The following is a 19,298-nucleotide window of genomic DNA, read 5'->3' as shown; positions in this document are numbered from 1 at the left end:
AGATTTGTCAATGTTTAAAACAGCATGGTGTTTTACTTTTTGTGCTTCTCCAGCAAAAAGGGATTTTGAAATTCACACAAGAATGCATTAAGGTGATTTGAGTTTTTAGTGCGTGAAAAGTGTTTACATTTGTTTTGGAACTGGGCTGCCTTCCCGGCGTGAGCCAGGTGCCCCAGCGAAATTGGCTCAAAACAAAAGTGACATAGGTTACACGTGGATTAATGAGAAGGATTTTGTTTTCACATGCAAAAGTGGTTTATTTTGATTAAAATATTTTATCTGGGGCTAGGGCTCCCAAGTGGTGCAGTGGTCTAAGGCACTGCATCTCAGTGCTAGAGGTGTCACTACAGACTCTGGTTTAATTCCAGGCTGTATCACAATCTTCTGTGATTGGGAGGGTGGCTCACAATTGGCCCAGCGTTGTTTGGATTAGGGTTTGGCTGGGGTAGGCCGTCATTGTAAATAAGAATTTGTTCCGAAATGACTTGCCTAGTTAAAAAAAAAAAATGTTTTAATGACTTGCCTACTTAAATAAATAAAACATCTGACTTCCCAAAAACTCCGCTGTTACCCGTTCACGTCACGGGGCCAGTGTACCCACCGCGGTTGAGTTTAATCGAACTCCCTCATTGGTATATCACTGGGCCGGGCAGAAGACCAATCAAAACGTTTGAAAGTAGAGTAATTTTGGAGTAACCCACTCAGGATGGAGCTCTGTGGCGTGTCCACGTTTCTTATGGGAAGTGGTTACATGCCACGCCTCTGCGCGAGTAATGTCAGGTCGGCACTAGTTACCACAGCCACACAGTCAAAATTGTCTCTATTGTAAAATGTCATGAAAACTAACATGTGCTTTTTGGTCTTCATTTATGCTTAGGGTTAGTTATAAGGTTAGTAGTGTGGTTAAGGTTAGGTTTAAAATCCTATTTTAAGAAGATAAATTGTAGAAATGGGCGGGGTTTAGCCATAGTTATGACTTTGTGGCTGTGGTAACTTGTGTCGACCGAACGTCAGTGTCAGATTAAAACGAGTATAGGGTAGTGTAGCACAAATTATAAAGGTTTTAAAATGGCATATAATTCTGGTAGTCCGTATAGAGGAGCTCCACAACAACAACAACAACAACAACAACAACAACTACAACAACGCAGCGCCGGGACCGGATCAAGGTTTTCTTTGGAATATATTTCAGAGGTGAGGGAAAAGACGTCTTTCGTGGCTATCGAAATACTCTGCTTTGGTTAGAGCTTCATTTTGAAAACTGCTGCCACGGCGCATAATTGGCAGAGATAATAATAGCACACTATGTTCGTTTCGCATATAAAGTTATTGTTTTCATATTACAACCATGTTTCCGTGAGGACATGTATTTGACCGACTGGTTTTAATTATTTTTAAAAAATTTTGCAAAGAAAATAAAATATTATTTGGCTCTAGTAAGCACGTTTTTTTTCTCTCTTCCTATTTTACTTTCTAGCATTATGACATTTTATTGACACACAAATACAAGGCCTTAATGTTGTTCAATGGACTTCCTGGAGTTGATTTAGGCAATGGTATCACATTAAAATAATGAAAATAATTTACTATCGGTTTCTATTTGGTCGGGCAGTTATCCAATGAGAATGGCTTTGAAGGAACTTTATTTTACAAGAATTAACAAGAGAGCGGGCTTGACAACTTACATAGTCATAACTGAAAAGAGCTGGCATAAGGTTGTAGTAGAAAAATAGGAAGTTGCTCTTGTCCCTGGTGGTAGTATTGAGTTATGTAATACTGCAGAGGACCCATGGTGCTTTGCTTTCTCACAACATTAAAATGCTGGAGGCACGCAAGACCTGAAACACCTTGTTGAATAATTTATAACAGCCAGATAAGACCTAGTTCTCGTTATCTGTATTTCACCACACACTCCACATCCAAGCAACTCACTGGGTCATATGACTTGAGTGGTCAAAGTGTAAATGCATGAGTCACTAGTAATTTGGGCCTTTCATAGCATTTATGTTTGGCTTGAGTCATAGAATGTTCCTTTTCCACTCTCCACCTATATGATCATCAGTTTCCATAACACTGGCATGTCAACAATGTGGGCCACAAAGACAGCCTAGAATAGAACAGCAAAGGATCAGTCTAGGATCTAGGCCCAGGTCAACATCTCTGATATGTGACGATACAAACAATTGCTTTCACTGTCTGCCGTTAGTGAATAAGCAATGGTTTAGGGTCATGTCGGCTGAAAACCAGTCTCCTATTCAGAAGGGCTACACCTTCCCCCTACCATGAGAGCCAGCATGACATAAACTGCTAAACCATTTGATTGGAAGACTATGTTCTGCCAGGCCTGTCATAACTTGAATTGCTTCATAGGAAAAACTGAGACAGATTGGGGAAATGTTAAGATTCCAATGGCTGCTGTGCTGTGTACAGATAATTTTTAGGATCTGTTCTGAACACCATTCGGCAGATGGTTCCAACTTCCGCTTCAGGCCAGGAAAATGAATCATAATGATGCTCTCCCACTTCACCTCAGTTATGTAAAACCCAGTGAGGTAAGTTAACCTGAGGTAGAGGGAGGGAAAAACAAGAAGTAGACAGTGTGTAGTTGGACACAGCACAGACCCTACTCTAAAAGTGTTTCATGTTAGGTACCCCCCTCTGACCAACCTTTATCTTTTTACAGTCTGTAGGAAGTCACAAAGTGTGCCTTCATGGAAACAGGTTTTGTCCTGTCTTGCTATGCAAAGACTGCGGTTTAGTTGGTGTGTTGTTGGGTTTGAGATGTTGCTATGTGAGTCATTCAGGATGGGATGATTGCCCTTCATTTCACAGAGGAGAAGGTTATTCCAGAACTGGAAGGCAAAGCCTCTTATTTCTGTTAATGTTCAACCCACAAAATGTCTCTCGCTTCTAAATAGAACGCTTGTGCCATTCTTATACTGTTCAACTGGAACACGATTTTACAAATTAGGCTAATTAGTTTGTGATGCAACACTTCTGTGACAGATAGCGCATGGGTATGGTTTCAGAGATTCTACAATCGAATACGATATTTGTCTATTGTAAATTCAAAACGAAAACGTTCAGTGCATCTTATCTATTTTCCCTTAATGGAAAAGCCTCCTTTCTTTGGCATTGCACTCAAAATATAATAGCTAGCCTGATCCCAGATCTGTTTATGCTGCACTGTACCCAACTCCTATGCTTGTTGTCATGCCAAACATTGCTGGCAAGACTGCACAAACAGACAATAATAGCCCTCTTGCCAACAATCTGGCTATTACATCACACAGGAGTATAGCACTAGTAACTCGCGTCATCACGCTGTTTGTATGCGGTTGGTTAGTTTTGGTTTCATTTTCCACCTTTCACTGATCTGTGATGGTGGCACGGGCGTTCCTGTAAAACGACACTCGTCACCATCCCCCACGAGCCGTCGTCCCTCCCGTCCCGAGACCAGCCCACACACGCACTCATTGAATGGAGTGTTGAGATTCTGACAAGGGGCTTACAGCGTGGCTGTAGGGTTTCAACAGGGCTCTACTGTGTGTTAATACCGTCTGTCTGTCTTGTTTCCCCCCAGAGTGGACAAGGACAGGAGCGCCGTGATATCAGACACAGAGCTGCAGCAGGCTTTATCGAACGGTACGTTCTTTCTCCTATCGACCTCAACACTGCTTCCTTCTCTCATTCCAACACCTGGTTAAGGACTGAGAGGTGAGGAAAGTTGGTGGTCTGGACTTGAAATGTACACAAATGTTTTGTTTTTACCTCAAAATGGCCGACCCATCAGGGGAAAAGGTCATCTGATGACACAGGGAGAGTACTTCCTGTATGAAGCAGGAAGTGTCTGACGACAGCTACCACCTGATAATCAACTCAACACACTCTTGTTGTCGAGATATGACAGAGAGGAGTGGCTTAGCCAACGCCATGAGCGCAACATGCCGTTAGTCTTCCCACCAGGCAGGATGGCGAGATATGTTCAGGATTGAGTCAGTGACATGACTGAACATCATGTTTACCTTTGGGCACTTGTTCCAGCAAAGCAAACTTTGAGACCATGTTAATAATAACAATTTATTCTGAACCTCAACATTTTGAATCGATCGAGGACTTTGAAAAGGGTTGAATGGATATTCTTCTCTGACTGTTTTTGGACACTGAAAAAGAGTCTTGGGAGCGATGAAAGAAGCTGTTATCTGGCAGTAGCCCTGGTTCAGAATACTGATGACTAGGCTGCGTGGAAGGCAGGCAGGCACGAGCTGTGTTCACACACACAGTTAGTCCAGTTCATTTAGTAGGGCTGTGTCATGATGAGGCTGTGCCAGTGAGACTGTGTGACTGACCAAGCTGCTGACTGAATGCAAGCTGTGCCCCGTCCTCGGCCGTGCGCTTCACTGACCATGCCCATGGTGTTGTCACTCTGATACTCACTCAGACCTCACTGTCACTCAGACCTCACTGTCACCCAGACCTCACTGTTCCCTTCCTCGTTCTCTTTTCTTCTTCTTGTAAACTGCTCTTTTCACCTCTTCTCATCATCCCCTTCCCCCTCGTCTTCCCTTGTTTCCGCTCATCTTCCTCCTTTCCTTTCTTCTCTTATCGATCCTCTTTTGGCGCCTCTCCCCACTCTCATCGTCCCCTTCCACCTTGTTTCCTCTCTTCTCTTCTCAGTGCAACTCCCTGATGAGAAAGAGATAGCCACCCCGCCGTACATCACCAGTCTTTCATTAAAGGGATTTTTTTTATAGGTGCCGGAGCCTTTTAGCTAGGTCTTCATATTTAACTATCCTCTTAGCACCTGCTCTGTCTGCACCAAGCACCTGCCAAAATGTACCCAGACTGATATTTATGTTCTTTGATACATTTTTGGGTTTCGGAGCCCACCACTCTAGAGGTTACTGAAATCGGCAGCATTGCATTCACTGTGCTGAGTAGTTTGAATGGCAGGTCTACCTATGTGCCAAGGAAATCTAGACCATCTACTAATAACTAACTCCTGCATTGACTCATCCTGAATCGCCTCATGAACAGACTGTTCTGTGTTATTATTCAATCATGTCTGGCTTTGACAGGAAACATGTACAATTAGGCTAGGTCCCATGTGGCTCAGTTGGTAGAGTGTGGTGCACCCAATGCCAGGGTTGTGGGTTCCATTCCCACGGGGGACCAGTATGAAAGAGTAGGATAAATGTATGCACTCACTACTGTAAGTCGTTCTGGATAAGAGCGGCTGCTGAATGACTAAAATGAAATGTTTGGCTAGGAGCAGATTGTCTTGCTTCTGTGGCTCAGTGCTCAGCCCCCTGCCTCCACTAGGTGTCGGAGAGGAAAAGGGGCGAAGGGTGATTTTTCTGTCTCAAGGTCGAGCTCAACCTTGCACATGCTGTTTTTAGCCTGCCTAGAGCAGTTCCTAGTAAGTGAGAGTGTGTTACTATGTTTCAATTCAAACATGTATGAGTGTCTTTTGATGTGTTTATTATAGAGCTCTCTCACTGAGCCTCTCCCGTGGAGAGCTGCTCTCTCTCTGAGCCTCTCCCGTGGGGTGCTGCTCTCTCACTGAGCCTCTCCCGTGGGGTGCTGCTCTCTCACTGAGCCTCTCCCGTGGGGTGCTGCTCTCTCACTGAGCCTCTCCCGTGGGGTAGCTGCTCTCTCACTGAGCCTCTCCCGTGGGGTAGCTGCTCTCTCACTGAGCCTCTCCCGTGGGGAGCTGCTCTCTCACTGAGCCTCTCCCGTGGGGTAGCAGCTCTCTCTCACTGAGCCTCTCCCGTGGGGTAGCTGCTCTCTCACTGAGCCTCTCCCGTGGGGTAGCTGCTCTCTCACTGAGCCTCTCCCGTGGGGAGCTGCTCTCTCACTGAGCCTCTCCCGTGGGGAGCTGCTCTCTCACTGAGCCTCTCCCGAGGGGAGCTGCTCTCTCACTGAGCCTCTCCCGAGGGGGAGCTGCTCTCTCACTGAGCCTCTCCCGAGGGGTAGCTGCTCTCTCACTGAGCCTCTCCCGTGGGGGTGCTGCTCTCTCACTGAGCCTCTCCCGAGGGGTAGCTGCTCTCTCACTGAGCCTCTCCCGTGGGGGTGCTGCTCTCTCACTGAGCCTCTCCCGTGGGGGTGCTGCTCTCTCACTGAGCCTCTCCCGTGGGGTGCTGCTCTCTCACTGAGCCTCTCCCGTGGGGTGCTGCTCTCTCACTGAGCCTCTCCCGTGGGGTGCTGCTCTCTCACTGAGCCTCTCCCGTGGGGGAGCTGCTCTCTCACTGAGCCTCTCCCGTGGGGGAGCTGCTCTCTCACTGAGCCTCTCCCGTGGGGGAGCTGCTCTCTCACTGAGCCTCTCCCGTGGGGGAGCTGCTCTCTCACTGAGCCTCTCCCGTGGGGTGCTGCTCTCTCACTGAGCCTCTCCCGTGGGGTGCTGCTCTCTCACTGAGCCTCTCCCGTGGGGTAGCTGCTCTCTCACTGAGCCTCTCCCGTGGGGTAGCTGCTCTCTCACTGAGCCTCTCCCGTGGGGTGCTGCTCTCTCCCGTGGGGAGCTGCTCTCTCACTGAGCCTCTCCCGAGGAGAGCTGCTCTCTCACTGAGCCTCTCCCGAGGAGAGCTGCTCTCTCACTGAGCCTCTCCCGAGGGGTAGCTGCTCTCTCACTGAGCCTCTCCCGAGGGGTAGCTGCTCTCTCACTGAGCCTCTCCCGAGGGGGTGCTGCTCTCTCACTGAGCCTCTCCCGTGGGGGTGCTGCTCTCTCACTGAGCCTCTCCCGTGGGGGTGCTGCTCTCTCACTGAGCCTCTCCCGAGGGGTAGCTGCTCTCTCACTGAGCCTCTCCCGAGGGGTAGCTGCTCTCTCACTGAGCCTCTCCCGTGGGGAGCTGCGTTGCAGTCACCCTGTTTTTTGTTTTTTTCTTCCATGTCCCTGCTCCTTCTTCATGAGTGAGCACCGGGCCACACAGTGAGAAGGCCCAGTGTGTGTGCTGCACAGAGGAAGCTTTGTCTCACAGGCTGTAAAACCAGTCCAGACCAAGTCCTTGTCCCAGCCAGGCCCACCCAGCTGTAAAACCAGTCCAGACCAAGTCCCTGTCCAAGCCACTCCCACCCAGCTGTTAAACCAGTCCAGAACCAGTCCCACCCAAGCTGTATTACCAAAGTGGTCCCAGCCCAGACCCAGTCCAGCTGTATTTGTTTCCTCATTTGTTTCACCTATCTTATCTTCTCTCTCTAGGTACATGGACCCCATTCAACCCAGTGACGGTCCGATCAATCATATGTGAGTAGTTGTCTCTCATTGACCCTTGACACACAAACAAACTTGCACAACGACAAGCCTATATTGTCCTGTTGGACTAGCATTGTTGATATGTTTTGCCCATAGCAACCCATTTCCTTAACGTTTTTGTGCAGTGACACATTTCAACCCAGCTCCCCAGTTAATTGGAAGCATGCAGCCAGTGGAGGCTGCTGGGGGGAGAATGGCTCATGATAATGGCAGGAATGAAGTTAATTGAATGGCATCAAATACATGGAAACTATGGAAATCATGTGTTTGTTTTTGATACCATTCTGCTCCAGTCATTACCACGAGCCCATCCTCCCCAATTCAGGTGCCACCAACCTCCTGTGCATGCAGCTATCAGCAAAAGGGAGTATTTCTTTCCCACAAACATGTGTGTGTTTGTCTCAAAAGGCATATCCGTCTATAGTCACCCACTGACCGTTTTGATTGGTTAACAAACTTAAATACACCTTCACCAACTGCATCATTCTGGAGGCCCGAGAAGTGTAGTGGAATTATATATATATATATCTATATCTCACTCACTCACTCACCACGAAAATACAACTAGTTTTCTATTAAGTTATTTTAAAGCTCACAATAATCCCCCATTGCTTCCCACTGTACTGGAGCCTACTGTGTAAATCTGTTGTATTCAAATGGCCATCCAGACCTTCCATGTGATGAAGCCCTTTGTTAGGATGTAATTGGATTAAACCGCAGGGGAGAGTTCAAACAGGCAAGATTTCTATAACTCTATGTCATAACACATCATGCGAGACCTTAGTCCATTGTGTTAGTGGTCCAACATTGAACTACACTTCCCAGCTGCTCTTTCTTCTTAGTTGTAGTTCTCAGGGGTCTAGACCTATTCAGGAATTCAGGATGTTTCAGGTAGAAATGTAATGAATGAAGATGACATGGTGCCCGATTCTATAAGACAGAAAAAAAACATACCTATTCTACAAAGTGTATTTCTATCAGAATGTTATTTTATAATGTTGCACTGTACTGAACAGACCCCTACTTGCTCTCACTCATGTCTCCTCTATTTGCTTCCCTCTCACAGCCATGTTTGACAGGGAGAACAAAGGAGGGGTGAACTTCAATGAGTTTGCGGGTGTGTGGAAGTACATCACGGACTGGCAGAACATCTTCCGCACCTACGACAGAGACAACTCTGGCTTCATCGACAAGAACGAGCTGAAGCAGGCACTGACTGGATTCGGTGAGCAGTATGCTTTCCCTGTTTGACCATACTGATGGAGGGCCTACCGCTGCATGTATGTGGTTCACAAGGTCAGCCCTGATATTCTAATGCCCTTCCGTAAGGTCAACATTCATGAGTCTGGATAAAGAGTCTGGATAAAGTATGTGCCAAAATAGTTGTGTAGATCAGTGGAGGCTGCTGAGGGGAGAACGGCTCATAAAAATGGCTGGAACGGAGAGAATAGAAGGGTATCATCACATGGAAACCATGAGTTTCATGTATTTGATATCGTCCCACTGATTCCGCTCCAGCCATTACCACAAGCCTGTCTTCCCTAATTAAGATGCCACCAACCTCCTGTGGTGTAGATGTAGACATGCATTGTTATTTTGTCCTAAAATGAAGTAGTGAAGTAGTGCTTTGTCCTCTGAAATGAGCAGGATAAAGCCCTATGGATGTTACACATTGGGTAAGGGTTGTTGAACAAGGATGTGTTTCTGTGATGTTGACTGTTCTCTGTCCTTCTGCCCAGGGTATCGTCTCTCAGACCAGTTCTACAACACTCTCATAGAGAAGTTTGATCGTCAGAGGAAGGGACAAGTGGCCTTCGATGACTTCATCCAGTGTTGTATTGTTCTACAGGTAACCGTTTTAATGGGCTTACTGTGCACATACCGCTGGTTGTGTAGCGCTGTGGAATGGACCGCTGGTTGTGTAGCGCCCCGGAATGGACCGCTGGTTGTGTAGCGCCCCGGAATGGACCGCTGGTTGTGTAGCGCCCCGGAATGGACCGCTGGTTGTGTAGCGCCCCGGAATGGACCGCTGGTTGTGTAGCGCCCCGGAATGGACCGCTGGTTGTGTAGCGCCCCGCTGGTTGTGTAGCGCCCAGGAATGGACCGCTGGTTGTGTAGCTCTGTGGAATGGACCGCTGGTTGTGTAGCGCCCAGGAATGGACCGCTGGTTGTGTAGCGCCCAGGAATGGACCGCTGGTTGTGTAGCGCCCAGGAATGGACCGCTGGTTGTGTAGCGCCCCGCTGGTTGTGTAGCGCCCCGCTGGGGGTTTAGCAGTCTGGAATGGACCGCTGGTTGTGTAGCCTACATTGTAATGTCAGCCCAGTATATACAGCCCATATTGAGATTGGACTTTGGGTTCGTTCAACATGGCATCTTTTCATTTATGTACATGACATTTTAGAGACTCTTTTCAAATTAGATGTCTGACCTTGGTCAGTGTTTTTTTTTCCTGGCCATACTGTTGTCTGTACATTAATTAAGATGTTTTTGTCTGGTTTCCCAGACACAGATAAAGCCTAATCCTGGACTAAACTCTCAATGGATAATCTCCTTTTTATTTTTTTTTTATTTTTTTTAATTTTTTTTTTTTAGTTCTGGACTTGGCTTAATCTGTCTGGGAAAGTGGACAGGGTTTATTAACAAAAATGGCATCTGTACTGGCTAGTATGTTTTAAGTCGAGATCTACGGCTCTCTAGATCCACTGTAATATTATTCATTTTTTTATTCTTCTTTTTCATTTGTCACTTTCAGAGGTTGACCGACGTATTCAGGAGGTACGACACGGACCAAGACGGCTGGATCCAGGTTTCCTATGAACAGTATTTATCCATGGTTTTCAACGTTGTATAGAAAAGCCAAGAGCACAACTGGACACAATTGTGCCAAAGCCAAATCCTTCCCACCTCCACAACATGTCTTCCTGGATAAAGATGACCAAAACACAAGTGGACTGGGACTCTGGGTTAGGATATAACAACATTACGTACTGTCTGTCATTGTTCATAATGTTTGTTTAATATCTGAATCTTATCTTGATAATGGTAAAGGCCTGACTATCTTTGTTTTAAGGTAAACCTGCATTGTACATATCATTTAGGACAAATAACTGCATGCTTCCGGGGGACTTCTGCCAATGTTCAAAGCATGCCCTCTATCTCAGATCTATTTTGCTGAAGCCATGTTTACAAACACTGTGACAGCAGGTTATGGTGGGGCACAAAGCCTGCTTTTAGATTCACTGACATGCCAGCTAACGCCATATTTCTATAGTCTTATTTTTAACCAGCAAATCCATAAAAATAAAAAAAAAGTTAGAGCCTATTAAGATTTTAGGTAAAATAAGCGTACGCTTTTGTATTGCTTTTTTTGTGTGTGCATGATGCCTTAAACTGTATAAATGCAAGATTAACATCTTTTGTTAAAAAATAAACCTGAAAAAAGTTGTGAGCTCTGAATTGAATGTGTGGTGGACAAAGACTAAACAGTTTGCTGTTGAGAAAACAGTATAAATTATTACTCTATATAATTATTGACGGAAGATGGTCAATATAGTCCTCTGGAGCTCGGTTAGCAGAGCGTGGTGGTCCTCTGGAGCTCGGTTAGCAGAGCGTGGTGGTCCTCGGAGCTCGGTTAGCAGAGCGTGGTGGTCCTCTGGAGCTCGGTTAGCAGAGCGTGGTGGTCCTCTGGAGCTCGGTTAGCAGAGCGTGGTGGTCCTCTGGAGCTCGGTTAGCAGAGCGTGGTGGTGCTCCTCGGTTAGCAGAGCGTGGTGGTGCTCCTCGGTTAGCAGAGCGTGGTGGTGCTCCTCGGTTAGCAGAGCGTGGTGGTGCTCCTCGGTTAGCAGAGCGTGGTGGTGCTCCTCGGTTAGCAGAGCGTGGTGGTGCTCCTCGGTTAGCAGAGCGTGGTGGTGCTCCTCGGTTAGCAGAGCGTGGTGGTGCTCCTCGGTTAGCAGAGCGTGGTGGTGCTCCTCGGTTAGCAGAGCGTGGTGGTGCTCCTCGGTTAGCAGAGCGTGGTGGTGCTCCTCGGTTAGCAGAGCGTGGTGGTGCTCCTCGGTTAGCAGAGCGTGGTGGTGCTCCTCGGTTAGCAGAGCGTGGTGGTGCTCCTCGGTTAGCAGAGCGTGGTGGTCCTCCTCGGTTAGCAGAGCGTGGTGGTCCTCCTCGGTTAGCAGAGCGTGGTGGTCCTCCTCGGTTAGCAGAGCGTGGTGGTCCTCCTCGGTTAGCAGAGCGTGGTGGTGCTCCTCGGTTAGCAGAGCGTGGTGGTGCTCCTCGGTTAGCAGAGCGTGGTGGTGCTCCTCGGTTAGCAGAGCGTGGTGGTGCTCCTCGGTTAGCAGAGCGTGGCGGTGCTCGGTTAGCAGAGCGTGGCGGTTGCAATGCCAGGATAGTGAGTTTGATTCCCGGGACCAACCATACAATATGTTAAATATATGCATGACTAAGTTTCTTTGGATGAAAGCCTGTGCTAAATGGCATATCATAAGATGCATAGATAAAATTGTCATGATTTATCGTATGGTACAAATCTTTGAAAGATTTGTGAGAAGGTAGATTTAGTCAGAGAGGAGTAGAGGCCCACAGTGGAGGTGTTGTAATAGCAATAAAACCTAATGGTGAAACAGGGAAATGGTTCCACTACTGTAAGTCGCTCTGGATAAGAGCGTATGCTAAATTACTAAAATGTAAATGTAATGTAAATGTTCCAATCGTTTTTCCACCATTCATTTTTCCCCATAGGGGATTTTAAGAAACAGGTACATTTCAGGACATTTTGGCAATTTATTAATGACTACATTTAGCTAACATTAGATAATTAATCCACAGATTCTTACCTTTGCCTAGATTTGGCAGTCTCGTCCTGATCGTCATGGCATCATCATGGGCTCCAGTGTGGTGCAGTGGTCTAAGGCACTGTATCTCAGTGCAAGAGGCATCCAGGCTGAATCACAGCCGGCTGTGATTGGGAGTCCCATAGGGCGGCGCACAATTGGCTCAGCGTCATCCGGGTTAGGGTTTGGCCCGGGGTTGGCAGTCATTGTAAAAAAATAATTTGTTCTTCACTGACTTGCCTAGTTAAATAAAAAAACAAATACATTTGTAGTTCTTTATGATAGCCACATTAGCAGCTAATTAGCATTTCATTAGTTGGGGGAAAATACAGATGAATATATTGATAAAAGGCACCTTGTCCGAGAGAGATTTAGAAGGTTATCAAAACATCACACCAGAGTAAGCCTACATGAAACAAAGCCCTTATTTTAAGTGTTTCTAAAATCCCCTATGGGAGAAATGAATGGTGGAACAACAATTGGAACCATTTCCCTGTTTGCCAGGTTTTATGGGTATTGGAACTCAAATTGTGGTACTCTATAGGTGGTTAAGCCAAAGGTACTTCTAACGCACTTTATTTTTCTCTAGAAAATGAACCTCTGTACAGCAATGTGCACTGCAGTGCAAAAATGGCGAAACTTTGCCCTCTCCTGTCTGATTTCGTGTACTTACACCAGTGCATGCTCCAATTATGTGCAGTACCTTCCTTCCACGTTTGCGAAGTTTCTGGGGGAACTTGCGAGGTGTTGCACGTTATTAGTAAACATTTGAAAGTTTGCCATTTTAATATCTTTTGATTGTAGATATGCACAAGGAACATTAACTTTGAATGAATTTAGTTTCTGTGAGCTCAGCAGTTTGAGTTAAAACTTTTGCTTATCAAGCACATTTGGGGTGGCAGGTAGCCTAGTGGTTAGAGCGTTGGACTAGTAACGGAAAGGTTGCTAGATCGAATCCCCGAGCCGACGAGGTAAAAATGTCTTTCTACCCCTGAACAAGGCAGTTAACCCACTGTTCCTAGGCTGTCATTGAAAATAAGAATTTGTTCTTAACTGACTTGCCTAGTTAAATAAAGGTAAAATAAATAAACATCTATGGTCAGAGTACGACACGTGTTTTATTAGCTAGAAATCTGAGCTGTTAAGCTGCTACTGCCCTAGGCTGGTTACTTAGCAAGAAGTCTTCTGAGACACTTCAGCCAGAGAGTAATCAGAAACGTTGAACAACACAGCTGTCTCATATATGCAATGACATGTCTCTGACAGAAGAGGGCAGCAAATACTTGCTTTCAGATCAGATGACATGGGGCAGTGGCATGTTTGTTCATTGTGCTGACTAAGGAGCCTAGTATAATATTTTAGACATCCTCAAAACAGCTGCCACTATGTATCACAACATGCATATTAGATATGATGTGGGTTTGTGTGTTGAGTTCTCCACTCAATTTACTGACCCTGACTTCCCTTGAGTTGGAATATGAAATTGCAGTCAATATTGAACAACAACAGACTACACTACTTCAAATCCTATACAACACTACATGATTGTATTATGTGGAAATGTGTTTTGGCTCATAAACTTTTTTATTTTACCAGGTGAGTTGATTGAGAACACATTCTCATTTACAGCAACAACCTGGGGAATAGTTACAGGGGAGAGGAGATGAATGAGCCAGTGGTAAGCTGGGGATGATTTGGTGACTGTGATGGTATGAAGGCCTGATTGGGAGTTTACCCAGTTTAGCCAGGACATTGGCTACAATAAGTGCCATGGGATCTTTAGTGACCACAGAGAGTCAGGACACCTGTTTAACGTCCCATCTGCAAAACAGCACCCTACACAGGGCAATGTCCCCAATCACTGCCCTGGGGCATTGGGATATTTTTTTAGACAAGAGGAAACGGGGCCTCCTACTGCCCTCCCAACACCACTTTCAGCAGCATCTGGTCTCCCCTCCACAGACCAACCCTGTTTAGAAGTAAGCCAGCAGTGGGATGCAGGGTGGTATGCTGCTGGCTAACTGTTGAGGTTATGATTGTAGGATGGCTGGGGTGATGTAGGATCTCCCATCACTTTTCGATGCAGCTGCCTTTCTTTCTGACCCTTGTTCTGACCATAAACATGTCATGTCAACTGTACTCTCTCTGCCACAAGCCATGCCCTGTCCCAGTTCCAGTTTTGGGGGCCATTTCTTTTTATGTGCTGTAGTCTCTCTCCAATTATTGTGTAGTGGCTGGGTGGACTGTGATGGCGGAGGGGTTCAGTGGTCACCGTGGCGATCGACTGGCCCGTAACACTGCTGGACGAGCTGACGGCCTTCGACAGCGACCCCGACCTGACTGTAGCTGTGCTCCATGGCAACGGTCAGACACCCTGGACCCTGTACCTACAGGAGACTACAGACAGGAGATCAGCTAATTCTGACAGAGGGTCAGCAGGTCAGTAATCTGATCTAATTGCTCAAAAGACCAATTAGTGGCAACAATATCATAATTGGGCTTCCTGTGTAAACACAGCCTATGACAACACCTGATAATGAGGATGTGTTGTCTTTCCACAGCTCCCCTACACTTATACATACAAAACATGACATTCATCACTCCACACCTACAGACCAGTAGACAGCATCACTCTCCTACAGACATACAGACCAGTATACAGCATCACTCTCCTCCAGACATACAGACCAGTATACAGCATCACTCTCCTCCAGACATACAGACCAGTATACAGCATCACTCTCCTCCAGACATACAGACCAGTATACAGCATCACTCTCCTCCAGACATACAGACCAGTATACAGCATCACCCTCCTCCAGACATACAGACCAGTAGACAGCATCACTCTCCTACAGACATACAGACCAGTATAGAGCATCACTCTCCTCCAGACATACAGATCAGTATACAGCATCACTCTCCTCCAGACATACAGACCAGTAGACAGCATCACTCTCCTCCAGACATACAGATCAGTATACAGCATCACTCTCCTCCAGACATACAGATCAGTATACAGCATCACTCTCCTCCAGACATACAGACCAGTAGACAGCATCACTCTCCTCCAGACATACAGACCAGTAGACAGCATCACTCTCCTCCACACATACAGACCAGTAGACAGTATCACTCTCCTCCACACATACAGACCAGTATACAGCATCACTCTCCTCCACACATACAGATCAGTAGACAGCATCACTCTCCTCCAGACATACAGATCAGTATACAGCATCACTCTCCTCCAGACATACAGACCAGTAGACAGCATCATTCTCCTCCAGACATACAGACCAGTAGACAGCATCACTCTCCTCCACACATACAGACCAGTAGACAGTATCACTCTCCTCCACACATACAGACCAGTATACAGCATCACTCTCCTCCACACATACAGACCAGTAGACAGCATCACTCTCTCCTCCAGACATACAGACCAGTATACAGCATCACTCTCCTCCACACATACAGACCAGTAGACAGCATCACTCTCTCCTCCAGACATACAGACCAGTAGATAGCATCACTCTCTCCTCCAGACATACAGACCAGTATACAGCATCACACTCCTACAGACATACAGACCAGTATACAGCATCACTCTCCTCCAGACATACAGACCAGTATACAGCATCACTCTCCTCCAGACATACAGACCAGTATACAGCATCACTCTCCTCCAGACATACAGACCAGTATACAGCATCACTCTCCTCCAGACATACAGACCAGTATACAGTATCACTCTCCTCCAGACATACAGACCAGTATACAGCATCACTCTCCTCCAGACATACAGATCAGTATACAGCATCACTCTCCTCCAGACATACAGACCAGTAGACAGCATCACTCTCCTCCAGACATACAGACCAGTAGACAGCATCACTCTCCTCCAGACATACAGACCAGTATACAGCATCACTCTCCTCCAGACATACAGACCAGTATACAGCATCACTCTACTCCACACATACAGACCAGTAGACAGCATCACTCTCCTCCACACATACAGACCAGTATACAGCATCACTCTCCTCCACACATACAGACCAGTATACAGCATCACTCTCCTCCACACATACAGACCAGTAGACAGCATCACTCTCCTCCACACATACAGACCAGTAGACAGCATCACTCTCCTCCAGACATACAGACCAGTATACAGCATCGCTCTCCTACAGACATACAGACCAGTAGACAGCATCACTCTCCTCCAGACATCCAGACCAGTAGACAGCATCACTCTCCTCCAGACATCCAGACCAGTAGACAGCGTCGCTCTCCTACAGACATACAGACCAGTATACAGCGTCGCTCTCCTCCAGACATACAGACCAGTAGACAGCGTCACTCTCCTACAGACATACAGACCAGTATACAGCATCGCTCTCCTCCAGAAATACAGACCAGTATACAGCATCACTCTCCTCCAGAAATACAGAACAGTAGACAGCATCACTCTTTCCCAGAAATACAGAACAGTAGACAGCATCACTCTCCTCCAGACATACAGATCAGTATACAGCATCGCTCTCCTACAGACATACAGACCAGTATACAGCATCGCTCTCCTACAGACATACAGACCAGTATACAGCATCGCTCTCCTCCAGAAATACAGAACAGTAGACAGCATCACTCTTTCCCAGAAATACAGAACAGTAGACAGCATCACTCTATCCAAGACATACAGAACAGTGCACAGCATCACTTTCTCAGACATACAGAAAAAGGTCTACAGCTGTATCGAGAGAATCCTGACTGGATGCATCATCGCCTGCTATGGCAACTGCTTGGCATCTGACCGTAAGGCGCTACTGAGGGTAGTACGTATGGCCCAGTACATCACTGGAACCAAGCTTCCTGCCATCCAGGACCTATATAGTAGGTTGTGTCAGAGGAAAGCCCAAAGAATTGTCAAAGACCCAAGTTATAGACTGTTCTCTCTGCTACCACACGGCAAGTGATACTGGCACGCCAAGTATAGGACCAAAATGCTCCTTAACAGCTTCTACCCCCTAGCCATAAGACTGCTGAACAATTATTCAAATGGCCACCCGGACTGTTTACATTGACCCCCCCATTTGTTTTTAGACTACTGCTACTCGCTGTTTATTATCTATGCAGAGTCACTTTACCCCTACCTATATGTACAAATGACCTCGACTAACCTCTACCGGTACCCCCTGTATATAACCTCATTACTAACCTGTAACAATGCACACTGACTCGGTACCGGTACCCCCTGTATATAGCCTCGTTATTGTTACTTTTTGGTCTTCTTCTACTGTCTTTGACAACAGAATAATAATTCAGGTTTTGATATACAGTTGAAGTCGGAAGTTTACATACACCTTAGCCAAATACATTTATACTCAGTAAAAATGCATGAAATGAAATGTATGCATTCACTACTGTAAGTCGCTCTGGATAAGAGCGTCTGCTAAATGACTAAAATGTAAAAAAATATATATGTTTTTCTGAGGTCTTGGCTGATTTCTTCTGATTTTCCCATGATGTCAAGCAAAGAGGCATTGAGTTTGAAGGTAGGCCTTGAAATACATCCACAAGTACACCTCCAATTGACTCAAATTATGTCAATTAGTCTATCAGAAGCTTCTAAAGCCATCATTTTCTGGAATTTTCCAAGCTGTTTAAAGGCACAGTCAACTTAGTGTATGTAAACTTCTGAACCACTAGAATTGTGATACAGTGAATTAATTATAAGTGCAATAATCTGTATGTAAACAATTGTTGGAAAAATGACTTGTGTCATGCACGATGTAGATGTCCTAACCGACTTGCCAAAACTATAGTTTGTTAATAACAAGACATTTGTGGAGTGGTTGAAAAATGAGTTTTAATGACTCCAACCTAAGTGTATGTAAACTTCCGACTTCAACTGTATATATCTTATTCCTCCCAAGCAATTGATAATCACACCTTCAACATGATATCCTTTCAATTTCATCAGAATATAATTATGGGGGTAGGCTCCCCATAACACACTATACCAGTCACCAATTATTTAGATTCTTAATTATGCATGTAGAAAGAAACACAGGGGCCCAATCAGCTGAGGCGAGAGATCAAACGCTCTTTGAAGCGTTTCGCCGGGCTGACTGCAGGCACTAGAAGATTAGAGTGGGAAACACATCCTCAATTCCTCCTCCTCCTTATCCCCCTCTCACACTGCCTAATTAGCCCTCATTTAACAGCGTCCGGAAGATGGGCTTCACCAGGGTCCTGAGAGCCAGCCGTGGCAGGCCTCTGCAGTGCCTGTATTAAAATATGTACGCTCACAGCTTCCAGGGCTCTGCACTATGTCAACCAGGGGGCGAGAATTATACCCACTTCATAATACCTCACCAAATAATCATCTCTCCCAGTCCAAATGAACTCCCTCAATTGAAATAATTTGTTCGACCTGGATCAACTCTCCCCCTCTATCTTAGAGTGGTGCATTGTCCCGAAAGGCTTTACTTGAATGCTTCTACACTTCAAAGCTGGATCCCGGCCAAATGCAGGCTGCTAAATGTTGCTCGCTTCCACACTGAACTGAAAACAGTGTGTGGGTAAATGGGTTACCTTTGACCAGTGTAAAGGACATATCTGGCAAAGTGCACTGGGATTCCTTCATTGCTGACCACAAATATGATTAGTAATCCCTCTACTTGTGGAGATGACAGCTAGACATGTACAGACTGGAATACTAACTATTTTATTTATCCTTTATTTAACTAGGCAAGTCAATTAATTAAGAACAAATTCTTATTTACAATGACAGCCTTGGAACAGTGGGTTAACTGCCTTGTTCAGGGGCAGAACAACAGATTTTTACCTTGTCAGCTCAGGGATTTCATCTAGCAACTTTTCGGTTACTGGCCCAATGCTCTAACCACTAGACTACCTGCCGCCCCAAAATTACACAGCCATAAGGAAGCCATTTTGTAAAAATAAGGAAGCCATTTTGTAAAATTTTGTCCAAAACGTAATAATTTTCATCTCCATTTTGGCAGAATTGTTTCAGCACTTTCCACGAAATTATGAGTAATTACAGTGCATTCAGAAAGTATTCAGACCCCTTCACTTTTTCCACATTTTGTTACGTTACAAACTTCTAAAATTGATTAAATGAACAGTTTCCCCCATCAGTCTACACACAATTTCCCATAATGGCAAAGCGAAAACAGGTTTTTAGAAGTGTTTGCAA

General features: G+C 45.9%; 1 protein-coding gene across 1 annotated transcript; it reads left to right on the top strand.

Annotated features, from left to right (window-relative positions):
• Positions 1–922: 922 nt before the first annotated feature.
• On the top strand, positions 923–10,698 carry LOC106579627 (programmed cell death protein 6). The gene is given in 7 exon segments (XM_014159725.3): positions 923–1,136; positions 1,138–1,194; positions 3,584–3,645; positions 7,196–7,240; positions 8,316–8,474; positions 8,989–9,098; positions 10,003–10,698. Coding segments are annotated over 7 exon segments (600 nt in total). The 5' UTR covers positions 923–1,068; the 3' UTR covers positions 10,102–10,698.
• The last annotated feature ends 8,600 nt before the right edge of the window (positions 10,699–19,298 follow it).

The sequence above is a fragment of the Salmo salar genome, chromosome 19 (assembly GCF_965601325.2).
Source record: "Salmo salar chromosome 19, fSalSal1, whole genome shotgun sequence".
Taxonomy (NCBI): Eukaryota; Metazoa; Chordata; class Actinopteri; order Salmoniformes; family Salmonidae; genus Salmo; species Salmo salar.
Note: the sequence above shows the minus strand (reverse complement) of the source record. Positions and strands in the feature narration are given on the sequence as shown.